At 45.4% G+C, this 26,010-nt stretch overlaps 1 protein-coding gene across 5 annotated transcripts in view; it reads right to left on the bottom strand.

Annotated features, from left to right (window-relative positions):
- Nucleotides 1-3,524: 3,524 nt before the first annotated feature.
- Nucleotides 3,525-26,010, bottom strand: part of WNT11 (Wnt family member 11) — a 61,418-nt gene continuing 38,932 nt past the window's right edge. For all 5 annotated transcript variants that reach the window (XM_027848300.1, XM_027848302.1, XM_027848301.1 and 2 more), the window contains exons 3-6: nucleotides 25,262-25,497; nucleotides 18,589-18,866; nucleotides 12,905-13,197; nucleotides 3,525-4,862 (exon numbers count right to left, since the gene is read on the bottom strand). In XM_027848300.1, coding sequence (XP_027704101.1) covers nucleotides 4,688-4,862; nucleotides 12,905-13,197; nucleotides 18,589-18,866; nucleotides 25,262-25,497 — 982 coding nt within the window. In that variant the 3' untranslated portion in view covers nucleotides 3,525-4,687. The remainder of the gene's footprint in view (nucleotides 4,863-12,904; nucleotides 13,198-18,588; nucleotides 18,867-25,261; nucleotides 25,498-26,010) is intronic.

Here is a 26,010-nt window from a genome sequence, read left to right as displayed (position 1 = left end):
GATAGATAGATAGATAGATAGATAGATAGATAGATAGATAGATAGATAGATGGATGGACGACTGGGTAGATGGATAGATAGATAGGTAGATAGATAACTCTAGAGACTGATACATGATATAGATGTAAACATAGATGAATGGGTGGATAGATAGATGGATATAGATAGACGAATGTTGATTAAATTGAATTGACATGAATGGTGAGGTTGTTGGGGTAGGGAAAGTATTCTTATTGCCCCCATCACCTCCCCAGGAGGGAAATAGTTCACAATCCTGGTGGCCACCTGGATGTGGAACCAGGAAGACCTGAGTTCAAATCCCATATCTGATAATTTCTAGCTGTGTGACCTTGGACAAGTTAACTTCTTTCAATTTCAGTTTCCTCATATGAAAAAGGGGGAATACTATCTATGGTACTTACCTCTGAGAGTAGTGGTGAAGCTTAAAGAAAATAATGTTGTGAAGAACTTGGTAAAACAAGTGATGTGTCAGTTATCATCTTCATTTTCATAATGTAGCGACAGGAATTTGGAGTCAGAATTTGGTTCAAGACCCAGTTCTGAAACTACATGTCTGTGTGATCTTGGATAAGTCAATTCTCTTCCCAGACTCAATTTCCTCATCCGTAAAATAAGGGATCGCAGGAAGCTAGATTAAGAGCTGGAAGGAGCTCTTGGAGGCCCCCAAGTCAAAACTCCTTATTTGACAGACGAGAAGACAGAGATCCAGAGAAGTGACTTGCCCAGGGTCACATAGCTAGTAAGTGCTGAGGCAGTATTTGAACCCACTCCTGACATTAAGCCTATCCATTTCTATCCACTGCAGCCACCTTTCTGCTCTAAGGGGGTTAGTCTAGAATTTAGACTCTAGATGGCCTTTAAGGTCTCCCCTTCCAGCTCTGACATCCTATTTTCTATGAAAAGCTACCAGGAATGCCGAGAATAACTTGAGCTTGCTAGCTGTGACTTGTCATAGCCCCTCTCTGAGCCTCAGTTTCCTCTTCTGTGAAATGGGAATAATCTCTCCCTAAAAAAATGGGAATAAATGGGGAAAAAATACCATGTGCTACCTACCACCCAGGGTTATGAAGAAACTATTTTGTAAACCTAAAACTCTTTAGGACAGGGTGCATGGGGTAACAGAGAGCTGGCCTGGGAGTCAGAAAGACCTGGGATTAAGGTTTAATTCCTGAATGCTGTGGAGGCTTTAATGAGGTTATGGAGAGGAAAGTGCTTTCAGAATGCCATATACAAAACACCAGATTTTTGGTCAGTGATTCAGTTCTGAGCTCTATTAATTATTAGCTGTGTGACCTTGGTCAAATTGCTTTTTTCCAGGCCTCAGTTTCCTCTTCTGTATAATAAGAAGTTTGACTCAGGATGTGCTGGAACTAGCTCTCACTGGCTTGCAGGAGTTAGAAATCAGCAGTAGCTACAAATAAGGGCTTGATTTATTGTTTTGCTGACTGTTTGGGCTGAACAAAGTGACGGAGGAAATGTTAATAATGCAGATTCAATTTAAAAGCGTGTGTGCATACATGCCTCCCCCCTCGCTCCACCCCAGTCTGGTTGTTAAACATTTACTAGCATGCCTGTGTATTGTTCTACAGACATTGCTTGAGCTCAGCAGGAGCACAGTAGAAGGCTTAGGGAAGGAATTCCTCACCAGACTGAAGGATAATTAATAATTGATGATGAAGAAGAGGATAATGATGATAACTGGCATTTGTAAAGCACTTTTTTTTTTGTGAGGCAATCAGGGTTAAGTGACTTGCCCAGGGTCACCCAGCTTGTAAGTGTCAAGTGTCTGAGGCCGGATTTGAACTCAGGTCCTCCTGACTCCAAGGCCAGAGCTCTATCCACTGTGACACCTAGCTGCCCCCTGTATAGCACTTTCGTTCAAGGTTTGCAAAGTACTTTATATGTCTCTCATCTAATTTGAGCCTCATAACAACCATGGATTAGAGGATCTCTAAGGTCTTTTCTGACTCAAAATCCTATGACCCAGTAACTTCATAAGAATATTCAGTCTAGAAGGACTTATAGACACTGCCTAGTTCAACTCTTTTCTTTTACAGAGGGGGAAACTGAGGCCCAGAAGAGACAGTGACTTATACAAGGTCACCCAGGCAGTCAGTGGCAGGGCCTGACCTCCCAGCTTCCCAGGGTTCCATAAGCTACAGCAGCACTGTGTGGGGAGGAAAGATGGATAGGTGTCTTTGAGAAAGGGCTGGATTAGCTGAATCTAGCTTTCCAGACATTGGCTCAGAAAAGCAGAAGGAGATCTGGACTTGGGTATGAGTCCCAACTCTAACACTTCCTCTCTGTGTGTCCAGGACAAGTCCCAGAATCTCAGGACTGGAAAGGGTAATAATAACAGCTCATATTTATTCTCTCTCCCTGTGATTCAAATTGTATAAATATTATATTTTTATCCTCATTTTGCAGATAAGGAAACCAAGGCTCTGAAATTTTACGTCAGAGCTAGATTATAGAGAGATTCTTGTTCAGGGAAGTGTTGGAAGTGATGGCTTTGGAGGTTCGTTTCAAACTGCGGATTTTGTGATTTGCCCATGGACACATAGCTAGTAAAGTGTCTGCGGTCGGATTTGAACTCAGGTCCTCCTGACTGCAGGGCCAGTGTTCCATCCACCTAGCTGCCCGCCGAGCTCCAGTCTTATACTGACTAACTGCATCCCTTCCACATTTCAAAAAAGGAATTTATCTTTCCTTAAATCTGCACCTCCTTCAAACCTCCCTATTTCTGGGGAAGGTACCACCATCTTTCTACTCATCCAGGTCCACAACCTTGGAGACCTCCTTGACTTTTCCTTATCACTGCTCAATCATATTTTGTTGATTTTTATCTCCTTGACATCTCTTGTATCTGTTGTCTCCTCGGTTGAGACCTTTACATAAACTTCTCAGCTGGGAACTTAAAACGAGCTAAATCTAAAAAGGCAGATCGGTTCAGTGGGTAAAAAGTTGGTTCAGAGCCGGGTTCAAGGCCTGCCTCTGACCCATACTAGGTGTAGGACCCTGGGGAAGCCAGTTAACCTTTGAGGGGCCCCAGCTTCTCTCTCAGACTCTGAGATTTATAAAATCGGATGATTCATCTTGGTAGACAGCGATCCCTCACTGGAGTTCCAATACACCAATGAAATCCCAAGTCTACACCCTAGCCCTAAAATGCTCTAGAAATATGAGTTTTTATTAAACACAAATTAGGAAAAATCATAGGATTTAAAGTTGCAAAGGACCTCTGGGACCATCTAGTCCAACCAACCCCCTCAAGGAACCAAGGCTCAGAAAGAGCAAGGTTTTGCCCAAAGAGACACGGGTAATAGAGTAGAAGTAGCAGGGCCAAGACTCCAACCCAGATGTTTGGCCCAACAGTCTAACCTGGAGTCAGGATGTCAGCCTTCGAGGCTACCAGAGAGATCCTCCCCACCCCCCTTACCCCCCACAACCTCTCAGAGGTCCAATACATAACCCTGAGGACCATAAAGTGGCAAGAAACTGGAGCATGATGGGGTCTGGAAGGCTTTAGAATACCACCACAGCATTTATTTCATACCGCTGTTTAAAATATATAGATCATATATTCATATATTTATATATTTATATGGAAAGAGGAATAGAGGGAAAACAACCCACGACACGAACTATACTTTTATAAATATTTCTGTATGGTCCACATTCCGAAGGAGAGGGAAATGTGTATCCTCCATGAGTGGGTCCGTTTGCTCAATGGCCTGGACAAAATCGGTTTCCTTGGCTCTGGACGGAGTCTCCTTTAGAAGAAAGAGACTCTGGAATCAGGCAGCGCCCTCCCCCTCCCCCACCCCGCCATGCACACAGCTCCGTCCTGTTCTTCACACCAGCGATGGAGAGGGAGGAGGGCTCATGTTCAGATGACTTCAGCTTCATCTTCTGCCAATACACCCAGGAGAAAAAGGATGGGCTCCCCTCCGGGATGCTGGAGCTCTGAATGACCCGAGGTTGCCGTGTCCTTAGTTTGGTCCATGGCCAGCCCTGAATGTCCTTGCCTCCCTCCCTTCCTCTCTCCTTGCAAGGATGAGGCAAGAGAGAAGACACTCCAATTCCAGGGTCTGTCTCCCCTCCTCTTCCTCCACTCCCCCACTGCCTCTCTTAGCACTCTTTGCTTCTGCTCCTCCCAGGCCAATGACATTGACATTCTACCCAACCCCTTATCCCTAGGAGGCAACTGGACGGCCAGAGTGGACGCCCGACCCTGGGGTTATTGAGTCTCTATTTTCTCCCCACCCCTGCTTTCTACCACGTAGGTAAATGCCACTTAGAAGGCTCTGAGGACGTGTTGCCCGGCCCAATCCACCCTTCCAGTCACAGATGTCTTCCAAAAGCCACAAAAGGAAAAATAAAAGACGGAAGGCACCATTGATGACAATTTTTAAAAACGGTCTGTTTTGGCTTTCTTTCCCGTGAGGTCCTGGTCTTCCTCCTTCATCTATTATCCCTCCCTCACCCCACCTGTCACCTCCTTTGCTTTATTCCTTGGAAGTCTGGAATCTTGGCAGGATGGATGAAGGGCGAGGGGGCAAGGAACGTGGGAAGGCCAGGGCTTGGCTCCTTGGGACCTCTCCCGCCCTGAGAACGCCAAGGCCAAGACCAAGGCCTGGGCGGGCAGGCGGGCAGCCGCCATGCTTCATTTGCAGACGTAGCGCTCCACGATCCTCTCACACTTCTTACAGGTTACGTAGCAGCACCAGTGGTATTTACAGTGACATCTTTCCACCACCTTGTCCATGTACGGGTTGTAGCCTCGGCCGCAGCACATGAGGTCGCAGCTGTCACTGCCGTTGGACGTCTTGTTACACTGTCTGAGGTGAGGAGGGGGAGGAGAGAGAAGCAGAGGGGCTCTGGTGAGGACCTCGCTGATTCACAAGCCGTGGTCTGAGAAGGGGACGCAAGCCTGCCCCCCTGGGATGCCCAGTCTGAAGCAGAGACCCAGACCCCTTCTCTCCATGGCCTCCCACAGGACAGTCCGCCTCAAGTCCCAGCTCAAATCCCACCTTCTACAAGAAGCCTTCCCCCGGCCCTCTTAATTCCAGTGCCTTCCCTCTGAGCAATCTTTTCTGTTTGGCTTGTGTGTGGTTTCTTTGTATATGTTGTCACCTCCATTAGTTTGTGAGCTCCTCAAGGGCAAGGACTGTCTTTCCCCTTTCTTTTTATCTCCAGCACTTAGCACAGTGCCTGGCATACAGTAAGCGCTTAATTAATGTTTATCGATGGACTTCCTGTCCATGGACTTTCTGTCTATGTGTTGCGTATACTTGGAAGCTCTTTAAGGGCAAAGGCTTTCATTTTTGTCTTTGGATTCCCAGTGCTTGGCACACAGTAGGCACTTAATAAATGCTTATTTAAAAAAAAATTTTAAATGCTTGTTTGGTAATGGATCGATTTAAGAGAAGTAGTCCCAGGGGCAGCTAGGTGGTGTAGTGAATAGAGCTCTGGTCTTGGAGTCAGGAGGACCTGAGTTCAAATCCGACCTCAGACACATGACACTTACTAGCTGGGTGACCCTGGGCAAGTCACTTAACCCCGATTGCCTCACAAAAAAAAAAAAAAAGAAGTGGTCCCTGACCTCAGAGAGTCCTGATTAGTGTCAAGGAGCAGGGTAAGCAAAGCCCCTCTTGCCAGGGATCCTGTTGTCTAAGGGAAGAGACAGCCAAAGAGCTGTCCAAGGTCACCCAGAAAAGTTCTATCATTTACTGTCTGCGATGTTATACATTTGATCTTGGATATTCCGGTAGGAAGAGGCCTGGGAGAAAGATGGATGACACCTCCCCCAAGCTCAGTAGACTAAACATTTGGGCAGCAGCAGGGATGAGTAGGGAGAGCTAGTTTTGGCATTTGGCCACAATTCTTCCCACACTTGCCAACACCCATGCCCCCAGGGAGAGAAATGACAGAAATGGGAGTGGGTTTTGTCATAGTGCACTGGAAATCTAATAGGAAAGAATGCAGGGATCCAAGTTCCAGCGGGGACTCATGGTGTAACTGTAGGTAAGTCATGGTACCTCGCTGGGCTTCATCATTGTGAAATGGGAAGGAAAATTTCTGTCCTGGTTGCCCTCCCCAGTTTGTTGAAAGTATCAAGGAATGTCAGATCTGGAAGGGACTTTGGAACATAGAATGTCAGAGCTAGAAAGGATTCTAGAGCATGTATCATTGAAACACAGAATGTTGGAGCTGGAAGGACCCCTGAGAACACAAAATACCTGATCTGGAAAGGTCGTTCAGAGCCTAGGTGTCAGATCTGGAAAGGACCTAGGAACATAGAACGTCGAGCTGGAAAGGATTCCAGAGTATGTAACATCAGAACTCAGAGCTGGAGGGGACTTTGCAATAAAGTATATCTGAGCTGGAAGGGAGCTTCAGAGCCTAGAACCTGAGTATTGAACTGTGCCTTAGAATGTCAGAGTCAGAAAGGATTCTACAGCACATGGCATGAGAATATAGAATGTTACAGGTAGAAGGAACTTTAGAATGAATCATGTCTGTCCGGAAAGGAACCTTAAAAGCCTAGGATGTTGGGGACAAAAGGAACCTAACCACATAGAATGTCGTAGCTTAGAACCTTGAAGATCACATAGAAAGTTTGAGTTGGACAGTATCTCAGCACACAAAATGACTAGGAATAGAAGGCATCTTAATTTCTTAATTCCCATCACCTACCAAGTTTTCCTCTTCCCCACCTCACATGCTCCCACAACCCTGGCCAAGCATAACACCCCGCTGATAGGCCTCAAAGAAGAGTCCCAGTCTGAGGAAGAAGATAGAGGGAAAAGAGTAGGATCCAGAGAAGGCAGCCTCGCTGCAGCCCAGTTTATGATGGAACTGGAGAGTGTGGGGTGGGAGCACGGGGTGAAGAGACACCTTCTCTGTTCTCTGTTCTAAGGTCCCATGCAGATCTGACGCTCTAAGATTTCCACAATTGTTTTTCCAATCAGCCATCCACCATCCCTCACATGTGTATGGTGTTTTATAGTTTCCGCAGTGATTCCTCATGAATTATCTCATAAATCCTGACACCTGGTCTACACGGCCAAGAACAATCCTGCTGCACCCATTATACACAGCCAGGGAGAAAGTGGAATCCACCGACAAACAGTGCCTAGAGCTGGATATGGGAAAACCCATTTGCTCTGTTTGCCAGAGCTGACTGAGGACAATTGCATAAGATGAGGCAGCCCTGCTCAGTGGAAAGACCCTTGGGTTTAGGGCGAGAAGGGACCTTCGGGGTCACCTAGTCTGGCCTCCTCGTTTTGCAGGGGAGCACCACACCAAGATCCAGAAAGAGGAAGCGATTTGCCCCAAAGTCACACAGGTAATAAATAGGTATCAGAGGTGGGATTTGAACCCACACCTTCAGACTTCAAACCTGACACCCTTTTCTACTGCCTCAGTGCTCTGACAAGGAATTATGACACAAGTCCCTTTTTCCTCTCAGCATCTCCATTTCTCCGCTTGTTAATGGAGGGGTTTGGACTCAAAGGTCTTCTAAGGCACTTCCCACCCTGATATTGTCTGATTCTGTCCATACTCCCAGCAGCTGATTGAGGAGGGGAGGGGAATGGCAGCTGAGAGCCGGGGAGAAACCTGATATCTCTCCTTCATGGTCCCCCCCCCCCCCAGCCTGGTAATGGGATCCAGGAGAGCCTTTATTTCCCCAGGGGACCCTAACCCATTTCCCTTCTGGCTTCTCCTCTATCCAGACACCCTCCTCCTCTTCTTCTCATTTCCCTCTCTGCCTGTGTAGCTCCAGGGGTTGCCTGAAGCCAGCATTTCCTGAACTGACATTCTTTTAGTCTCCTGGCAGCTCGTTCCTCTCTCCTCTCCGATCCTTGCAATCTGGTGTCCATATGGGAATACTGGCCATCCCAGGGGTCTGCTGCTCTTTGGGGAAGCTGCAGAGGCTACAATCACAGAATGTCAGAGGGGTCTTAGAACCTAGAACGTCAGAGCTGGGAGGGCCCTGAGAACACGGAATATCAGAGCTTGGAGGGCCCTTAGAACACAGAATGTCAGAGCTGGGAGAGAACTGAGAACACAGAATGCCAAAGCTGGAAAGGCCCTTAGAACACAGAATGTCAGAGCTGGGAGGGCCCTTAGAACACAGAATGTCAGAGCTGGGAGAGAACTGAGAACACTGAACATCAGAGTTGGGAGGGAACTGAGAACACAGAATGTCAAAGCTGGAAAGGCCCTTAGAACACAGAATGTCAGAGCTGGGAGAGAACTAAGAACATCGAATGTCAGAGTTGGGAGGGAACTGAGAACACAGAATGTCAAAGTTGGAAGAGATCTTAGAATACAGAATAGCAGAGCTGAGAGGAGGCTCAGAACATAGAATGTCAGAGCTCACACACACCTCAGAATACATACTGTCAGATTTGGGTGGGGCCTTAAGACATAGAATGTCAAAGCTGGAAGGACTCAAGCAGTTCTCATCTACTCTTCATTTTACAGACGAGGAAACTGAGGCTTAGATTGGGAGAAGTGAATTATTCCAAGTCACAGCGTGGCAGAGCAGGGACTAAGGCATCTGGGTTTGAGGTGCTTCTCATTGCATCATGCCACATTTGGAGTTTCACAGAATACCTGGGTTCTTGCCCTGGCTCTGCCCCTGCCTGGTTCTGTGACTTTGGTTAAGTCCCTTCCCTTGTTTTGGCCTCAGTTCCCTCTGATGTTGGACCAGATGTTCTCCAAGGTCCCCTTCAGCTCCCAAAACCTGTGTTCAGTGAGCCTGGAGGAAGTCATTTTGGGTCTTAACTAAAAGCTACCAATCATCCTTTAGTCTGTGGGGAGTGAACGTATGAACTCAGTCCTTGGATGCCGGTACAAGTTCAAGAAAAGTTTAGATAAATTAACGGATGACAGATTTCTGACAGCTCGTTAAGGGAAGCTAGGAATGTTTGGAGTCTGGAAGAACTACCCAGGCCTCCCCCTACCTGCCTCTTGGCATTCCCAGGGGTTGGGGCATCCCTGAGTCCTGAGGCACCCTGCTGATGGGGATCTTGCTGGAGAGCTGCTGGTTTGCGAGCAAAGCGGGGGGACTGGGAAACTTTTAAATTCTAAGGTTGTTTCTTGGTCATTCTTAGACTTAACACCCTTAGTGCAAAATGTAAAATTCAGCACTTAGGTTCAAAAAATCAATTGGCTAAGAACAAGGTGGGGGGAAGGAGCTAGGCAGAAATGCCTGTGGAAAAGATCTAGGCAGTGTAAGTCTGGTGACAGACTTTGTAATTATCCAGCTAAATGTGGAGAGGCCTACCACTAGAAGTTGGTCACAGAAGAATGAATTTTTCAGTCACAGAAACTCAGGAAGACGGTCTGCCAAGGTACAGCATAGGCAGCTTGACGCTTCAGTGAACAGGGCACTGACTCCAGGGAGTCAGGGAGACCTGAGTTCAAATTCTGCCTCTAGCGGTATTACCCTGGGCAAGTCATTTCAGTTGCCTGCCTCAGTTTCCTTATCTGCAAAAGGAGGATAATAATAGTGCCTACATCCCAGTGCTATTGTTGTGAGGATAAAGAAAGTGAGATGATATTTGTAAAATACTTTGCAAACCTTAAAGTGATATACAGATGCTAACGATTATTATTGAGATGTAAGTGGAGAATTCCCCAGTGGATCAAATTATGGATTCTTGAAGTAGTGAAATAATATAATTCACTTCTTCCAGGAGTATAGAATTGTATGACACAGGAGAATGGCAGCTTTAGAGACCACTGAATGTAGTCTCCTCATTTTGAAGATAAGAAAAATAAGACCCCTCAGCCCCCCAGAGAGTAAAAGATTTGCCCAAGCCCAGTCACTGGGTTTAGTAGCAGAACCCCAGAAAGTCAGATCTGGAAGGGCAGAAGGAGGACACTGCTAGACTTGCACTCAGAAGACTTTTGTGGCTTACTCCCTGTGTGAGCTTGGACAAGTCACTTAACCTCTCTGAGACTCAGTTGCCCCATCTACAAAATAAAGGGGACTTTATGATACATAAGGTCCTGTCTAGGTCTAAATCTATGATCTCCTGACCTTCACTTAACAGATGGAGAAACTGAAGCCCAAGAAATGAAGACTTGCTCAAGATCCCATGTCTGCTGCCTCTTCCTCACTGGATAACCCTTCTCTGTGCCTCAAGTTTCCCATCTATAAAATGGGGGCAATCAGACTAGATGGTCTCCATCTAGGCCTTTCTAGCTTGGATATTATATTACTAAGATCTCCTGCAGCTCTGACTTGGTATGTGTTTTAAAAATCACTTGTCATCGCCTGATCCTCCCAAACCCCTGGCCCCCACACGCAGGTGAGATCAGATTATCCTGAGTATCCAAGGCAGCCTTTCTAGAAACCATCAAAGGGAAACGGTGGGGGGGGGCACCCTAACTTTCTTCCTGCTTGGCTGAAGTCAGGGGGAGTGCTCGTACTCTTCACCCAGAATCCACAGAATGGAAGAGGTGGAAGGGGCCTTACAGACCACCTAATCAGATCCTCATTTTATGGAGGGGGAAGTAGGCCCAGGAAGGAGAATAGACCAGGTGTTCAAACTTTCAGCCCAGGACTCTTTCCACCATGGCGCCACATGGATAATTCATTCCTCTGGGGCCTTTCAATACTTTTACAGAGCACTGACCCTTTAACACTGTGCGTAGATAGTATAGGGATTATTTTTTTCCCATTTCATAAATGGGGAAATAGAGGCTCAGGTGGGGAAGTAATCTACCCAAGGTCATCCAGCTGGTAAGAGTCACAGGTGGGATCTGAACCCAAGACTCTTGACTCCAGGGCTGGAACTTTTGCTACTATATTGCCTCTTATGAGACAGCAAAGGGAGCTCTGTGGGGACTGGCTGCGCCTGTCACTGCATAGAAACCTCCCCCGTCTATCCCTTTGGGAAGAGCTCCCCAAGAGAGAGAAACAAAGCCAAGAACGGTGATGGGAGAAGCCAAGGGACGTGAGAAAATGCAACAAGTGGGATCCAAGCCACGGGAGTGCACTGGGCCAGCTCTCTGGGGGGCAGATGTGTCAGTAGAGACTTCCAAGGATTCAGCTGCATTCTGGTGATGGGAGTGGTGGTGAGAAAAGGGGGCCCAGACATGGCCCTGGGAAATGATGGTTCCCTAAGACCTGGCCTAAAGATGGTGAGAAGCTGACCCCTTCACTGTCCTTACCATTACACACCTAGACTCTGGAGGACCCTGAACCTGTGTTTGGAGAAACCACATGGTATGAGAAGTAATGGGAGATACCAGGAAAATTCCTGGACTAGGGAATCAGGACATAAGAGTCCTCACATGGGCTCTGCCCCTGATGCATTGTGGGATCCTGGGGCAGCACCTTCTCTTCTAAGCCTCAGTTCCCTCAACTATAAATGAGGGTGCGTTGGACTAAATGGTGTCCCCACTTTGTGCTCTGAGGGGCCTTTCAGCTCTGTCCTTCTGATTTCTAAGGCTCCTTCCAGCACTAACAGTCTGCATTTTAAAGAAAATGGGTATTGTGGAAACAGCCCTGGTTTTGGAGTCAGGAGAGACAGATTCAGATTCTGGCTCTGCCTCTTATAAGGTGTGTGTCCTTAGGTAAGTCATATAACCTCCATTTCTCCACTTCCACATCTGTAAAATGGGAGTAACAATAACCTGTTGTGAGGATAAAACAAAGCAGCGTGGGAAAGAGGAACGAACACTGAATTTTTAGTCAGGAGACCTGTGTTCTAAGTTCATTTCTGGTCTTGAAGAATTTATCCCACTCCTCTCGGCCCCAATGTCCTAATCTATAAAATGAAAGGGTTAGAGTTAGACCAACTGATAATTAAAGGTCCCTTCTATCTCAAACATTCTATGTTTTGAAATCTTTTCAAATTTTGATATTTTATGTTTTAGATATAATAATCTATGCTCTCAGGACCTTCTTAGAACCCATGTTCTAAGGTCCCTTCCAGTTCTAATATTCTTTGTTCAATATCTTACAGTCTCCTTCAGTTTTGATTTTCTATATCAGAAGGTCCTACCTGGTTCTCCCATTTTCCATTCTATGTTCTGAGGTTTCTTTGGATGTGACCTCTTATCTACTACATCCCAAGGTCCTTTTGGCCTCTGGTGGTCCATAAATACCAGATTTATCCAGGGCCTCCTCTATTTAATGATATACCTTTTGCATTTAACATCCCAGTACTTCTAGAGGTTGACAGTAGCCAGGATAATCCAAATATAGCAGAATCATTAAACCATTCTTTTTGAACTAGGAAACTATTAGGAAGTTTTTATCTGTATCACCTTTTATGACTGGGAACTAGGTGGCACAGTCGATAGAGTGCTGTATGGTGTGGGAAGATCTGAGTTCAAATTCTGCCTCAAGCACACTTGCTAACTGTACATAATAATAATAGCTAATATTTATAGAACATCTTAAGGTTTGCAAAGCCCTTTAAATGTATTATTTCTTTTGATCCTCATAATAACTTTCTGAGATAAGTTTGTTGCAAGTATTATTACCATCACCATTTTATTAATGAGGAAAATTGGGGTCAGAGAAGTTAAAATACCTGCCTGTGTTCCCATAGCTAGTAGGTTTCTGAGAAGGAATTTGAACAAGTAGTTATTCGGGTTCTAGTGAAGGCCCTCCATCCAAGCAAAGTTCCTTTCTTCCCTAGGAGGCTCATTCTGCTCTGGGACAGTTTTTTCCATTACCCTAGGATGAAGACCCTACTTTGTGTAAAGCAAGGTACTAGGCACTGAGGGGAAACATACTTTGGATCTGGGGGTCCCTTGCCCCCAGAGAACTCATGGCTAGTAATGGGTCAAGACCCCCCAAGACAGAGAACTACACTCCAGAGTAACGCCCAATCCCCAGCCCCTGCCTTACCTGTCCTGTGTCCCGTGGGAGCCCACCTTCTCGTTCTTCATGCAGAAGTCGGGGGAGCTCTGCAGGTAGATCAGCTCTGTGTCCTGGACGGGCCGAATGTCCAGGTCCTTGGGCACCAGGTGTTTCCGGTTGCCCATGGGTCGATGCACCACCTTGGTGGCTGACAGGTATTTGGTCTTGAGGTCCTGGGCCACATCTCGAAGCTCCTGCAGCCCCTTCCAGCAAGTCTTGATGGAGCAAGAGCCAGAGACTCCATGACATTTACACTTCATCTCTAGGGATGCTCTCAAGGCCTGTGGGAGGCAGGGAGGAAGAGGCTGTGCTTTAGACGGGGAGATGGCGGCAGAGTATCTCCTTATATAGCCAGTCTGCCTCTCTTCAATCAAATGAGGTCATATTGCTAAAGCACTTAGCACAGTGCCTGGCACATAGGAGGCATTTAATAAACACTTGTTTCCTCCCTCCGCCTTCCTCCTCCACACTCATCAAAGAAGAGCATTACTATGGTCATCGTGTATCTTCACTCCTAGCTTGTGTCTCTTTTTCTTCCCCCTCTGCAACCCCAATAATATCACCAGCTCCAATTTCTACAGTGCCGAAGGTTTACAGGAAGGCTTGGGTTCAAGGCCTGCCCCTGTTACATACTGGCTGAATGACCCTGAGCAAATCATTTAGGCCCTCAGCATAACTCTCTAAGACTATTAGTGGTAGAGCAGGTACCACACTGTATTAGTAGAGGAATTTCCTCACCCAGGAGTTCCCTCTATTAATGAAATCCCAAATCCAATCCTTATCTCTACCCCTTTAGCTTTTATAATACTCTTTCCTCACAGCAAACTGGCTGTGGGGATGAAGAAAGGATTATCATGTCCATTTTAATGGATGGGGAAACTGAGGAAGGCCTAGAGACAGGAGTGATCTGCCCAAGGCTACACAGTGGTCAGCAGTGGTTTGCTTTATGTCATTCTGACTCTCCCTGCTGGAAAAACAGCCCTGCTCCAACTAGCATGTACATCTCAGCCCATAAAGGTGAACTTGTCTCAGCCCTTTCCAGCCATGCAGAGCTGCTACGGGAGAGAAGTGGGAATGAATCATAGACTCACAGGCCCAGAGGGACCGTCTAGCCCAACGCCCTCAAATTACTGAGGAAATTGAGGCCAGGAGAAGGGAAATGTTTTTTCCCCAGGTCACAGAATTTATTAGTGGAAGAATTAGGTCTAAAAATAAAGTTTTCTGATTTCTGGTGCTCTTTCTATGACATGATGAAAATAAACGTGAAAGCATTTAGAACAAGGTTTTCTTTTAAAAATTATGAATTTTGACTACTAATTTTACAAAAATTAGAAATTTAAATTATAAATCTTATTAAAATAATAAACTTTGATCATAAATTCATTGAATAAAATGAATAAAAATCATAAATAAAGAAAAATTATAACCTTTTATTTTAAATTTTATTTAAAATTATAAATTTTAATTATCAATTTTAAAAATTATAATTGTGAGGTATTGGGAAAGGCATCAGATTAAGTGTCTTAGAGACCCTACTATAACTCTGTCACCAACTCTCTGAGTCTAATCCAACTTTTCTATTTACTAGTGGTGTGACCTTATCACTTCTGCTCTCTGAGCCTCGGTTTCTTCTTCTGTATTAATAATAATAATAGCTAGCATTTAAATAGAGCTTTAAGGTTTGTAAAGGTTTTTACACATATTATTTTATTTGACCCTCATAACAACCTGGGGAAGGAGTGCTATTTTTATCCTCATTTTAGAGATGTGGAAATTGAGATGCAAAGGGGTCAGATGACTTGCCCAGGGTGTCATTCAAGACACTTAAGTCAGTGTTTGAAACAAGATGAAACTCCAAGTCTAACCTTCTAAACACTGCACTACCTGGCTGACTATAAAATAAGAGGATTAAGCCGATGATCTCAAAGTCCCTTCCAGTTCTGACACTCTATGTTCCAAGGGTCCTTCCAGTTCTGACATTCTATGGCCTAAGGTCTTGCCCTAGTTCTGTGACATTCTATGTTCTACGGTCCCTTCCAGCTTTGACATTCTTCATTCTAAGGGCCCTTTCAGTTCTGATGACATTCTGTGTTTTAAGGCCCCTTCCAGTTCTTATATTCTATGTTCTAAGGACCCTCCCAGCTCTGACATTCTCTGTTCTAAGGTCCCTTTCAGTTCTAACATTCTGTGTTCTAATGTCCCTCAAAGCTCTAACATTCTCTGTTCTAAGGACCCTCCCAACTCTGATATTCTGTGTTCTAAGATTCCTCCCAACTCTGACCTTCTCTGTTCTAAGGTCTATCCCCGTTCTGACATTTTATACTCTAAAGCCCCACTCAGCTCTTTTATGTTCTAAGATCTTTTCTAACTTAGACATTTTCACATTCTGTGGATTTTACAATTAAAACAAAGGGAAAAGTTCTTCTGAAGTCAATGTGATTCTCCCACCTTCATTAAGTAGAGCTACCAACTTCAGGGAGTGAATGGGAAAAGCCCGCCTGCTCTGGCACCTGCTTCAGACTAAGACATGACGGCACATATCTAGGATGATCTTAAGCCCAGTGGTGCCAAACTCAAATAGAAATTGGGGGCGGGGAGGACACTAAACTGTACATAAGGATCCCTGGGGGCAGTGTGTTGACTTAGAAAACCACATTCTACGATTCATCATTCTATTGTATTTCCATTTATTTTGTTAAATATTTCCCAATTGCATTTTAATCTGTTTCAGCACTCCAGCGTGTTGTGGGGGGCACACCTTTGGGCCTCACGCTCTCAGGTTCATGTTGGACACCTCTGCTCCACCCCACCAGAGAGTGGAAAACATGGTTTCACAGAACCCCAGAGTTGATGGGAGTTCAGAGCTAGTTTAGTCAGGGAATCCAAGATGTAGAACTGAACCTAGATCTGGAGCTAGAACTCAGAATCTCTAGTTCAATTTCCTCATTTCAAGGTAAGGAACCTGAGGCCCAGGGCAATGGAGCAGTTTGACACAGGGCCACACAGCAGAACCAGGATTCAAACTCAGGTCTTCTGATTTCAAATCCAATGAACTTTCTATTATTAGATCTCATTTCTATGGCCCTTTGAAGCTTATAGAACTTTTTTTTTTTTTCCAGCAGCCCCATCAAGAAGGCAGGGCAAGCATTCTTAGTCCAATTTTACAGGTGAAGTAATTGACTGGAGGAGTTAAGCTCATTCTCACTTATTCCAAAAGCATTTATTAAGTGCTAAAAAGTGCTGGGACTGGGGCTGGAGGTAAAGAAGGGTATGTGTGTGCACAAAAATAATGAATCTTTCCTTATCCTTAAGGAGCTGACAAGCCATTGGAGCCACCCAGATTGTCCATCAGTGGCAATTAGAGCAGATGCCCTACTCCCACTGCATGGGTCAATTTCCCAGTGCCTCCAGATCAGAAGATTTGGGAGGTCCAAGCACCCTCCCTGCAGCTGGCTAAAGTCTGGGAGTGGTGCGGGAGAGGTGAAAGGACTGGATTCAGGCCTTAGCTACTTTCTCTTTCTCCAGTCTCCTGGGGCTAAAGGGACCAGGATTCTGGCCAGGGAAACCCACAGCTCTTTGGCCTCAGGGAGAATAATAAACTATTAACATTTTAATCAAGCTTCAAGGATTACAAGGCACTTTCATCTCAGTGAGCCAGCTAGGGTATTACTGACAGATGAGGACATTGAGACCACAAAAGAGAAAATGACTCAGCCGAGGTGACTTATCCTAGATGATACAGCTTATTCATAAATTTCAAGAGCTGAGGTTTCAGCCCAGATGCTCTAACACCAAAGCCAGGGCTCCTTCTAAGTTTTCACCTACTCATAAAGCATAATATACTGTATTATGCCCGGGTGGCTCCCCATGGTTTTCTGAGGTCACTACTGTTTAATCACAGGCACTCCTAGACCATCCCCTCAGTTTAGGAAGTCCCCAGAGTGGCAGACAAAGAGGCCAGCTCTTAGGTACCTATGTTCACTGCAGATAATACGGATACACTAAAGCGATTGAACTTATGCCCTTGTCAACTAAGTTGAGGCACTCAGAATCATAAAATTTTAGAGGCTGAATGGAGCTTAGAACAGAACCCAGAATGTCAGAGATGGAAAGGAGCTTAGAACATAGAATTTCAGAGATAAAAGAAACTTCAGAACATAGAATATCAGCTGGAAATTATCTAGAACATAAAATGTTAGAGCTGAGAGAGTCTTTGGAACATAGAATATGAAAGCCTGAAGAGACCTTAGAACACAGAATGTCAGAGTTGGGAGGGACCTTAGAACACAGAATGTCAGAGCTGGGAGGGACCTTAGAACACAGAATGTCAGAGCTGGGAGGGACCTTAGAACACAGAATGTCAGTATTGGGAGGGACCTTAGAACACAGAATGTCAGAGCTGGGAGGAACCTTAGAACACAGAATGTCAGTATTGGGAGGGACCTTAGAACAGAGAATGTGAGCTGAAGGGGACTTTAAGAACATAAACTATCAGAGTTGGAAAGGAGCTTAGATCACAGAATGTCAGAAATGGAAGGCACTTGAGAGCACAGAATGTCAGGGCTGGGAAGAACCTGAGAACGCAAAAATGTTAAATGTGGAAGGAGTCTTGGGACTTTTTTTGTTGTTCAGTCACGTCCGCCTCTTCATGACCCCATTTGGGGTTTTCTTGGCAAAGATACTGGAGTGGATCCAGCTCATTTTACAGATGAGGAAACTGAGGCAAACAGAGGTTAAGTGACTTGCCCAGGATCATTCAGCTAGCAGCTATCTGAGGCCAATTTGAACTCAGGTCTTCTTGATGCCAGGGCTGGCTCTCTATCCATTGTGCTACCTAGCTGGCCACACACATAGACCCTAGAAGAGACTGTAGAACATAGCGTGTCAGGATTGGAAGATCTTAAGATCATCATCAGATTGTATATTTTGAGGTGGAAGGGACCTCAGAGGTCAAATACTCCAGTCCCTGGACCCTCTTATTTGATAGGTGAAGAAACTGAGGCCCAGGGACTTTGTGTTTTACCAGAGGGCAAACAGGTGGTAAGTGGCAGGGCTGAGATTTGAACCCACACTTTCTGAGCTCAAATCCAGAACACCGAATATTGGAGATGGAAGGGACCACAGCTAATGAAGCAATGGTTCCCACCCTGTGAACCACAGACCCCTGGAGGACCTTGGAGTCACTGCGAGGCACCTAGCACGGAGAGATTCTGGTAGTGCTACTAGAATGTGGGGGGAGGGTCCGGGAAGCTTCTTGGCATTAAAAAGGGTCCTCACACTTAAGAAGGTTGAGAAGCACTGACCAACGACCAAGAATATTAGAGTTGGAAGGCACCTGAGGGGCAGTCTAGTCTCAACTGCCTCATGTTATAGGGGATGAGACTGTGAACCCCGAGAGTGGCTGCGCTGACCTTGCCCCCGATCCAACAGGGTCGGGGGAGACAGGCCTTCAGGCCCAGTCTCCTGACTACCTACCAGCACCTGGCTCTGGCCTCCTCCTCCCCCCGGGCCTCCCCAGCCCTGTCCCTGCCCCAGAGGCTGACTGCTGGCCCATTGTCTGGAACCAGTCCCTAGCAGCAGACGAGCAGCAGCAGTACCCAAGCACAACACCCGCCCTGGGGGGGAGAGGGAGGGAGGGGGGAGGTGACGGGCAGGGGGGAGGGGCTGGTTACCTGTCTCCCTACTTCGCTGTTGTGAAGGTGCATCAGCTTATTGGCCTGGGATCCTGTTTTTTTCACCTTCATGGGAGCGTCTGAAAATTTGGCCCCCATGAGGAGACCGTAGTTGAGGTTGTCAGCACATCCTCCCCATCGGTACCCGGGCCCAGGTGTCTCACCTGGGACGGGGCCACAGGAACAGCCAGGAAGGTCCCCAGTGGTGCAGGCCCTGGCGATGGTATGGCTGATGGCAGCGGCAGAGAGGGCATACACGAAGGCAGACTCCCTCGTCCCTGTAAGAAAGAAGGGGGATGAGTGAGGGGCAATGCAGGGGGTGCATGGGAAGGGCCACGATAATGGCCCCAGGGCCTGACTTTGGCATGGCATGGCATGGCACGGAGGAAGAGGCATGAAAACTCAGGCAGGGATGGTGCCAGCAAAGCCCAGACAGCATGGTCTTGAGAAAGAAAAGCCCTGGATTTGAACCTGGGTTCAAACCCTGACTCCGCTACTTACAGCCATGTATGACCCTGGGCAAGGCTAAAAGACCTGGGGATGTCCAGCCTGGAGGAGACCAGACTAGGGGATACGGGATCGTTGTATTCAAGTATTCCAGGAGCTGATATATGGAAGAGGGATTGAGTAGAAACGACATGACTCCAGGAAGCCAGGGGGGGCTCACTACCTTGTAAAGTAGTTAGCTCAATTCAAGCCAATATTTATTGAGCCTACGATGGTGTGGGAGGCAGAAGGGCTTAGCAGATCAAGGGGCTGCCTTGGTGTAAGGAAGCCCTAGTTTCCAATAATCCTGCCTCTCACAAATGCTGTCTGCCTTTCACTCCTCTAGAGGCTCCATTCATGACTGGTCTGGACTTTCTCTACCATGCCACAGAAGCCTCCTCACTTTGGAAGTAAGTTCACTCTGCCCCTGCAGCCCCTTCCTCAGACTGGCTGGTCTGTCCCAGAATCTCCATTTTAAGGGAAACGCCCAGCTCATCTACACTTTCCTCTCTCTCCCGTCTTCACTCATGACTCTCAGGAGCAGTTTCTCCACCCCTGCTCTAGACTTTCTTTACCATTCCCCAATACAAGTCGCTCCCCACCTCCAACTTTTTCAGTTCCTTCTATGTGTCTTCTCCCATTAGAATGTAAGCTCCTTGAGGGCAGGGGCAGTCTTTATGCCTATATTTGTCTTCCCAAGTCTTAGCACAGTGCCTAGCCTGTTAAATCCTGCTCGACTTGACTTGACTTGACTGGGCAAGTCAATTAACCTGGGTGACAGACTAAGACTTAAGTTTCAGAACAGCGGCTGATCAGCACTGGTGGAGAGAGGAAGCACAGGCAGGGACACCACCACCACCCCTACCAATGTAAGATTTTAGTCTTTGCTCTCAACAAGCTTACAATCTACTGATGAGATACAATGCAGACAGAAAAGCATAACGCAGGGTAGGGGTGAAATAAAGGAAAAGAGAGATCAGACAAAGTGACCTAGAAACACATGAAAAGGGAAAGAGCTCTAACTCTGGGCTGGGGGATGGTATGGAGGCAGAGGTGCAGGGGAGAGGGGAGAGGAGGGGGAGAATCAGGGAGGTCTTCATGGAGGAGGTGCCACCTGAGCTGAGCCTTGATGGAAAGTTAACGATTCTGAAAGGCAGAGACAAGGAAGTATACTCTAGGAAGAGCTTGTGTAAATGTTTGGGAGGTGGTATGCTGAGTTCCAAGAACAGCCAGTAGCAATCCAATTTGGCTGGAATATGGATGGGAATAATGTGAAATGAGGTTGGAAAAGTAGATTAAAGTCAGACTGTGAAGGGCTTAAGAAAGCCAAGCTACAAAGTTTGCATTTTGCTCAAACAGAAAAGGGAACCACTGAAGTATTTTGAATATTGTTGTTACAGTTATTGAGTCGTTTTAGTCATGTCTGGCCCTTATTGACCCCATTTGGGGTTTTCTTCACAAAGACATAGGAATGGTTTACTATTTCCTTCTCCAGCTCATTTTACAGATGAGGAAACTGAGGCAAAGAGGATTAAGTGACTTGCTCAGGGTCACATAGCTAGTTAGTGTCGAGGCTGGATTTAAATTCAGGTTTTTATGACTCTAGGCAGGGCGCTCTATCCACTAGATAATCACCTAGATTATCTTCCCAACTTCAAGGATAGATTGGAAGGGGAGACACTGAGGATGCAAGCAGAGATGCCTATTAAAAGGCTATTACATGAAGTATAATTTTTCACTTTATTTTTCTTGCTTTTTTTGTAGCACAGCTATTATGGAAATATGTTTCACGTGATTTCACATGTATAATTGATATCATATTGCTTGCTTTCTCAGTGGGCAGGGGAGGGACTAAAGGGAGAGAGAATTTGGAACTTAAAAAATTTTTTTTAAAGAATGTTAAAAAATAAATTTTATATATCTATCTATCTATCTATCTATATATATCTATATATATGTAATATGCTATTATATAGTCCTAGCCAGTGATGAGGGACTGAACTGGGATACTGACCACATGAGTGGAAAGAAGAGGACAGTGTCAAGAGATGTCTTGGAGGTATAATCACCAGGATTTAACAGGATTGGATATGGAGATGAGGGATCCTTCCCCATCTAGAGATTAGAACCAAGGGAAGAGTCAAAGAAGGGGTGGGGAATCTGTGGCCTCGAGGCCACATGGCCTTTGACTGAATCCAAACTTCACAGTTCACATAAAATCCTTTTATTAAGAGGATTTGTTCTGTGAAGTTTGGATCCAGTCAAAGGGCAGTACTTGAGGACCTAGAGGGCCACATGTGGCCTCGAGGCCTCAGGTTCCCCACCCCTGGTCAAAGATGACTCTGAGGCTATCAATCCAAGTGACTGGGAGGGTACCTCAGCCTCAATTTCTTTATCTGTAAAATGGAGGATTGGACCAAATGTCCTCTAAGATCTCTTTTGATTCTGTGTCTATGGTCTGGTGATCCTCTGATGCCTTCCACAGAGGTAAGAGAGTTTTCAGGCATCAAGGATTTCGGGAGGAAGGATGATGATTTCTGTTCTGGACATGTTGAGTTTCAGATGTCCGTGGGACATCCAGGTGGAGACAACTGGAGATGCAGAATCGGAGTTTAGGGGAGACATTAGAACTGGCTCCCCTGACCCAGTAGTCATCTGCATAGAGATGAGAATTGAAGCCATGAAATCCGATGAGATCACCAAAGGAGAGAGTGAGAAGAGAAGAGGCCCCCCATTCCAACAACTGAAGCCCACGCTTAGTGGGTGGGAAAGATGATGATCCAGTGGAGGAGATGAGCAACGAACAGTCTGACGGATAGGAAGAGAGCCAGTGTCATAGGAATCAAAGGCAGATAGGTTCTCTAGCTCCTTAAAGGTCCTCCCAGTGAAACATCTCTGGAATCTGTCCCATCCTTTCCATTCCCACGGATACAGTTCTTTACCCCTACCGGGGATGTTAGGATATTATAACAGCCTCCACTCCTTTCTCTCTACAATCCATCCTTCATGGCATTACCTGGTTTTCTTATGCATAGAACTGACCATGTCACGCTCCTTTGCTCAAAAATCTGCAGTGGCTCCCTCTTGCCTACCCAGTAGTGTTTCACCTCTCTTTTCTTTCCTATTTAAAGCCTTCTGAAACCCTCCTGCTTTATCTCATTTTATTCCCTCCTAGTTAAGCCTCTGCTCTATCCAAGAATGGGGTAGTCAAAAGTGTCAAAAGCTGCTGAAAGGTCAAAGAGGAGTGCTAACCATTGGAGTCAGCAGTTAAGAGGCTGTTGGTGACCTGGAAGAGAGAAGTTTCAGTCAAGTGGAAGGGTCAGAGACCAGACTGCAAAGGACTGAGTAAGAAGCAAGGGGGAAGATGAGAAAGTGGAAATGTTGAGTATAGATGATTCTTTCCAGGATTCTTCCAATGAAAGACAAGAGAGATATGGGATGATAGTTGGAGGGTTTGGCACCAGAGGGTCAAGCAAAAGCTTTTTTAAAGATAGTAAAGACTTAAACATATTTAGAAGTAATGGAGAAAGAGCTCATAGATGAGAGAGAGAGAGAAGGAGAGAGAAGGAGAGAGAGAGAGAGAGAGAGAGAGAAGAAGTGATTCATGGGATAGCATTTATTAAGCATCTCCTGAGTGCCAGGCTCTATGCCAAGCATTGGTGATACAAAGATGACCCAAAATAATATTATCTGCCTTTGGGAAACTTCTAATCTAGCCAGTGTGGGCAATGGTGCTGGAAAAAAGTACAAATTTGGGGAGAAAATTAACAAGGTCAATTTGGGGCATAGGATCATAGCTCCAGAGCAGAAAGAGACATCAGTGTCTACCTCCCTCCTTATAAAGAGGAAACCAAGGCCCAGAGAGGGTAAGGGATTTCCCCTAAGTCAGAGGTTATAGATAACGGAAGTGGGATTTGAACCCAGGTGCTCTGACTCAGAGTCAGGGTTCTTTTCCACTGTTCCTTCTTGTTGTTGATGGGTCACTTTTCAGTCATGTCCACCTCTCCATAATCCCTTTGGGGTTTTTCTGGCAAAAATACTAGAGTGGTTTGCCATTTCCTTCTCCAGCTCATTTTATAGATAAGGAAACTGAGGCAAACAGGGTGAAGTGACTTGCCCAGGGTCACACAGCTAGTAAACGCCTAAGACCGGATTTGAACTCAGGAAGATGAGTCTCCCTGAATCCAGGCCTGGCATTCTATTCACCAAACCACTGAAGCCCAACTCTGATTATTCATGATAGCTTTGAGGTACCTGTAAGATCCCTGCAAATGAAGATATTCTATATGTAGCTGGAGAAGGGGATCTAATAATAACGATAATAATAGTTTAATATTTTAGTATATATCTATATAATTTATATATTTATAAAGGCTAGAAAATCAAATATATGTGTATATTTAACATAAATATAATTATTGTAAGGAATAATAGCTGTATATTTTAATATAAACTTATAATTTATATATTTATTATGAATATAACCAAATAAATGTATTGGCATATTTAATATAAATATAATTATTACAAAGAATAATAATCACCTTATGTTTTTGTATAAATATATAATTTATGATGAGTAGATAAATACGTTTGTATGTTCAATATAAGTCTAATTATTATAAAGAACAATACTTCATGTTTTAGTATAAATATATAATTTATGATTACTATATAATCAGATAAATATATTTGTATATTTAATATAAACACAATTTACAATTACTATATAATCAAATGAATGTATTTGTATATTTGATATAAATACAACATTTATTATTACTATATAATCAAATAAATATATTTGTATATTTAATAGAAATGATTGTAAAGAACGATAATAGCTTCATATTATTATTTAAATAGCACTTTATAATTTTCAAAGCATTCTGTGTATATCATGTTATTTGATCTATGGCTTGGAGGAAGGGTCAGGACTAGAGATTTAGGTTTGGGAGCCACCTGCATAAAGGCAGCAGCGGAAGCAAGGTGAAGGTTGATAGTAAGTCACTGGGGACTTAAGGAAATGGGAAGAAGAAGAGGAACCAGAGAAGGAGGGTGGGGAAGGGGTCAGGATGGTAGAAGCAGAAATGGCGAGTTTGATGTCTCTGAAGAAGGAGGAAGGGCTAATGGTGTCCAAAGCAGAAGACAGGTCAAGGAGGGAGAGGACTGAGAAAAGGTGAATTGTGACCTTGGAGGCAACAGTAGGGAGTGAAGCTGGAAGGGAGATTGGGGGTGAGGTAGGAAGGGAGGCAGGTCTAGATCTTCTGATTCCAAAACCCAATGCTCTTCCCACTCAGCTGGCTGATGGGCCATTGTTAATGATACCTCCTACATGAAGCCTTCCCAGATGGACCTTTCATGGTTCTGGCTACATCTTGAACTCCATGATTCCTTGAGCCTTCACTAAGCAGTGTGGTACCCTGGAGACAGCGATGGATTTGGAGTCAAGAGAACTGGTTTAAAGCTGGCTCTGCTACTCACTACTGTCATGACCTTGGATCTTGGATATCCACTAAGATCCTTGCCAGCTCCAAATACATGATCCGTGTTACCTTTCTTGTATAATTTGTTCCTTTTCGTGTGCCTATGTTTTGTCTCCTACAGTAACTACCCTTGGGCGAGTTACTTACATTCTCTGGGCCTTGGTTTCATCTGTAAAATAGGGGAGTTCTCCTAGAGTAGGAGTTCTTAATCATTTTTGTGTCCTGGACCCCTTGGCAGCTTGGTGAGGCCTATGGACCCCTTCTCAGCGTCATGTTTTTAAATGCATAAAACGAAATACATAGGATAACAGTAGAAACCAATTATGTTGAAATAAAGATGTATTTTTTCCCCATCCAAGCTCCTGGACCCTCTGAACTCTATCCAAAGACCTTTTTTTTGTGGGGGGCTGTCGGTGGATCCCCCTGTACTAGAGATCCCCTCTAGTTCTGACGTTCAGGATTCTATGACTGCCACTAGGACACAGAGACTTTGGACAAGATTCTATTGATTCTAGATTATTAGCTCCTTAAGGAATGCTTCCCCCCTCCCCCTCCCCTCAAATTGGACGCTCCTTGAGGATCCAGGATCACAGACTGAGTGCTCTAAGGGGCTTTAGAAGACAAGAGGCGGTCTTGGCATCGGAGCCACCCTCCTCCTTCCTTCCCCAGAGCCTTGCTGACTCCAGGCTCTCCGTCCCTACCTCTTTCCAAGTCCAGCAGGTAGTTGGGGGCGCGCTCGATGGAGGAGCAGTTCCACCGCATGTCAGAGAAGGCCTTCCGGCAGGTCTTCATAGCCTCTCTGGCAGCCTGCACGATGGTTTGCATCAGCTCCAAATTGCTCCGGCATAGCTGGACCTGGGAAGACACCAGTCCTTCCAGCTGTTTGCAGTGCTGAGTCTGGTTCAGGGCCAGTACTGAGGGTGTCTTGGACAGGGCACTAGGCGCCCCAGAAGGAAAATTAAAAGAAAAGAACAAAGAGGAATAAAGCCAATGAGGGTCAGAAAGTCCTCCCAATGGGGTTTCTCTCCACCTAGACCCAGACTCCAAGTCTCTGCAGGAGAGACAGATGAAGTCATCTGCCTGAAAAGAGACAGCCTAGTGTGGGAGTTCTGGTTCTGGTCTTGGCTGAACCTCTACCTTAAAACCACAGACTGTTAAGCTCTGGAAGTGTCCTTAGGATATAGACGGTTAGGGCTCTGTCATCACCTCACTGTATGACCTTCTTCTCTCTGGGCCTCAGTTTCTCCTTCCATAAAGTGAAGAGTGTCAGATTGAATGATTCTGAAAGCTCCCTCCAGCACAGACATTCTACATTCTAAGCTCTTCTTGACCTCTGGAGTTCTATATTCTAAGGATTCTTCCAGCTCTGGCATTCTATGTTCTACATCCTAAAGTACCTTCTAGCTCTGACACTGTGTTCTGTGTTCTAAGGCCCCTTCTAGCTCTGACA

This window comes from Vombatus ursinus, unplaced genomic scaffold (assembly GCF_900497805.2).
Source record: "Vombatus ursinus unplaced genomic scaffold, bare-nosed wombat genome assembly UNPS02005659.1, whole genome shotgun sequence".
NCBI classification, from domain to species: domain Eukaryota; kingdom Metazoa; phylum Chordata; class Mammalia; order Diprotodontia; family Vombatidae; genus Vombatus; species Vombatus ursinus.
Note: the sequence above shows the minus strand (reverse complement) of the source record. Positions and strands in the feature narration are given on the sequence as shown.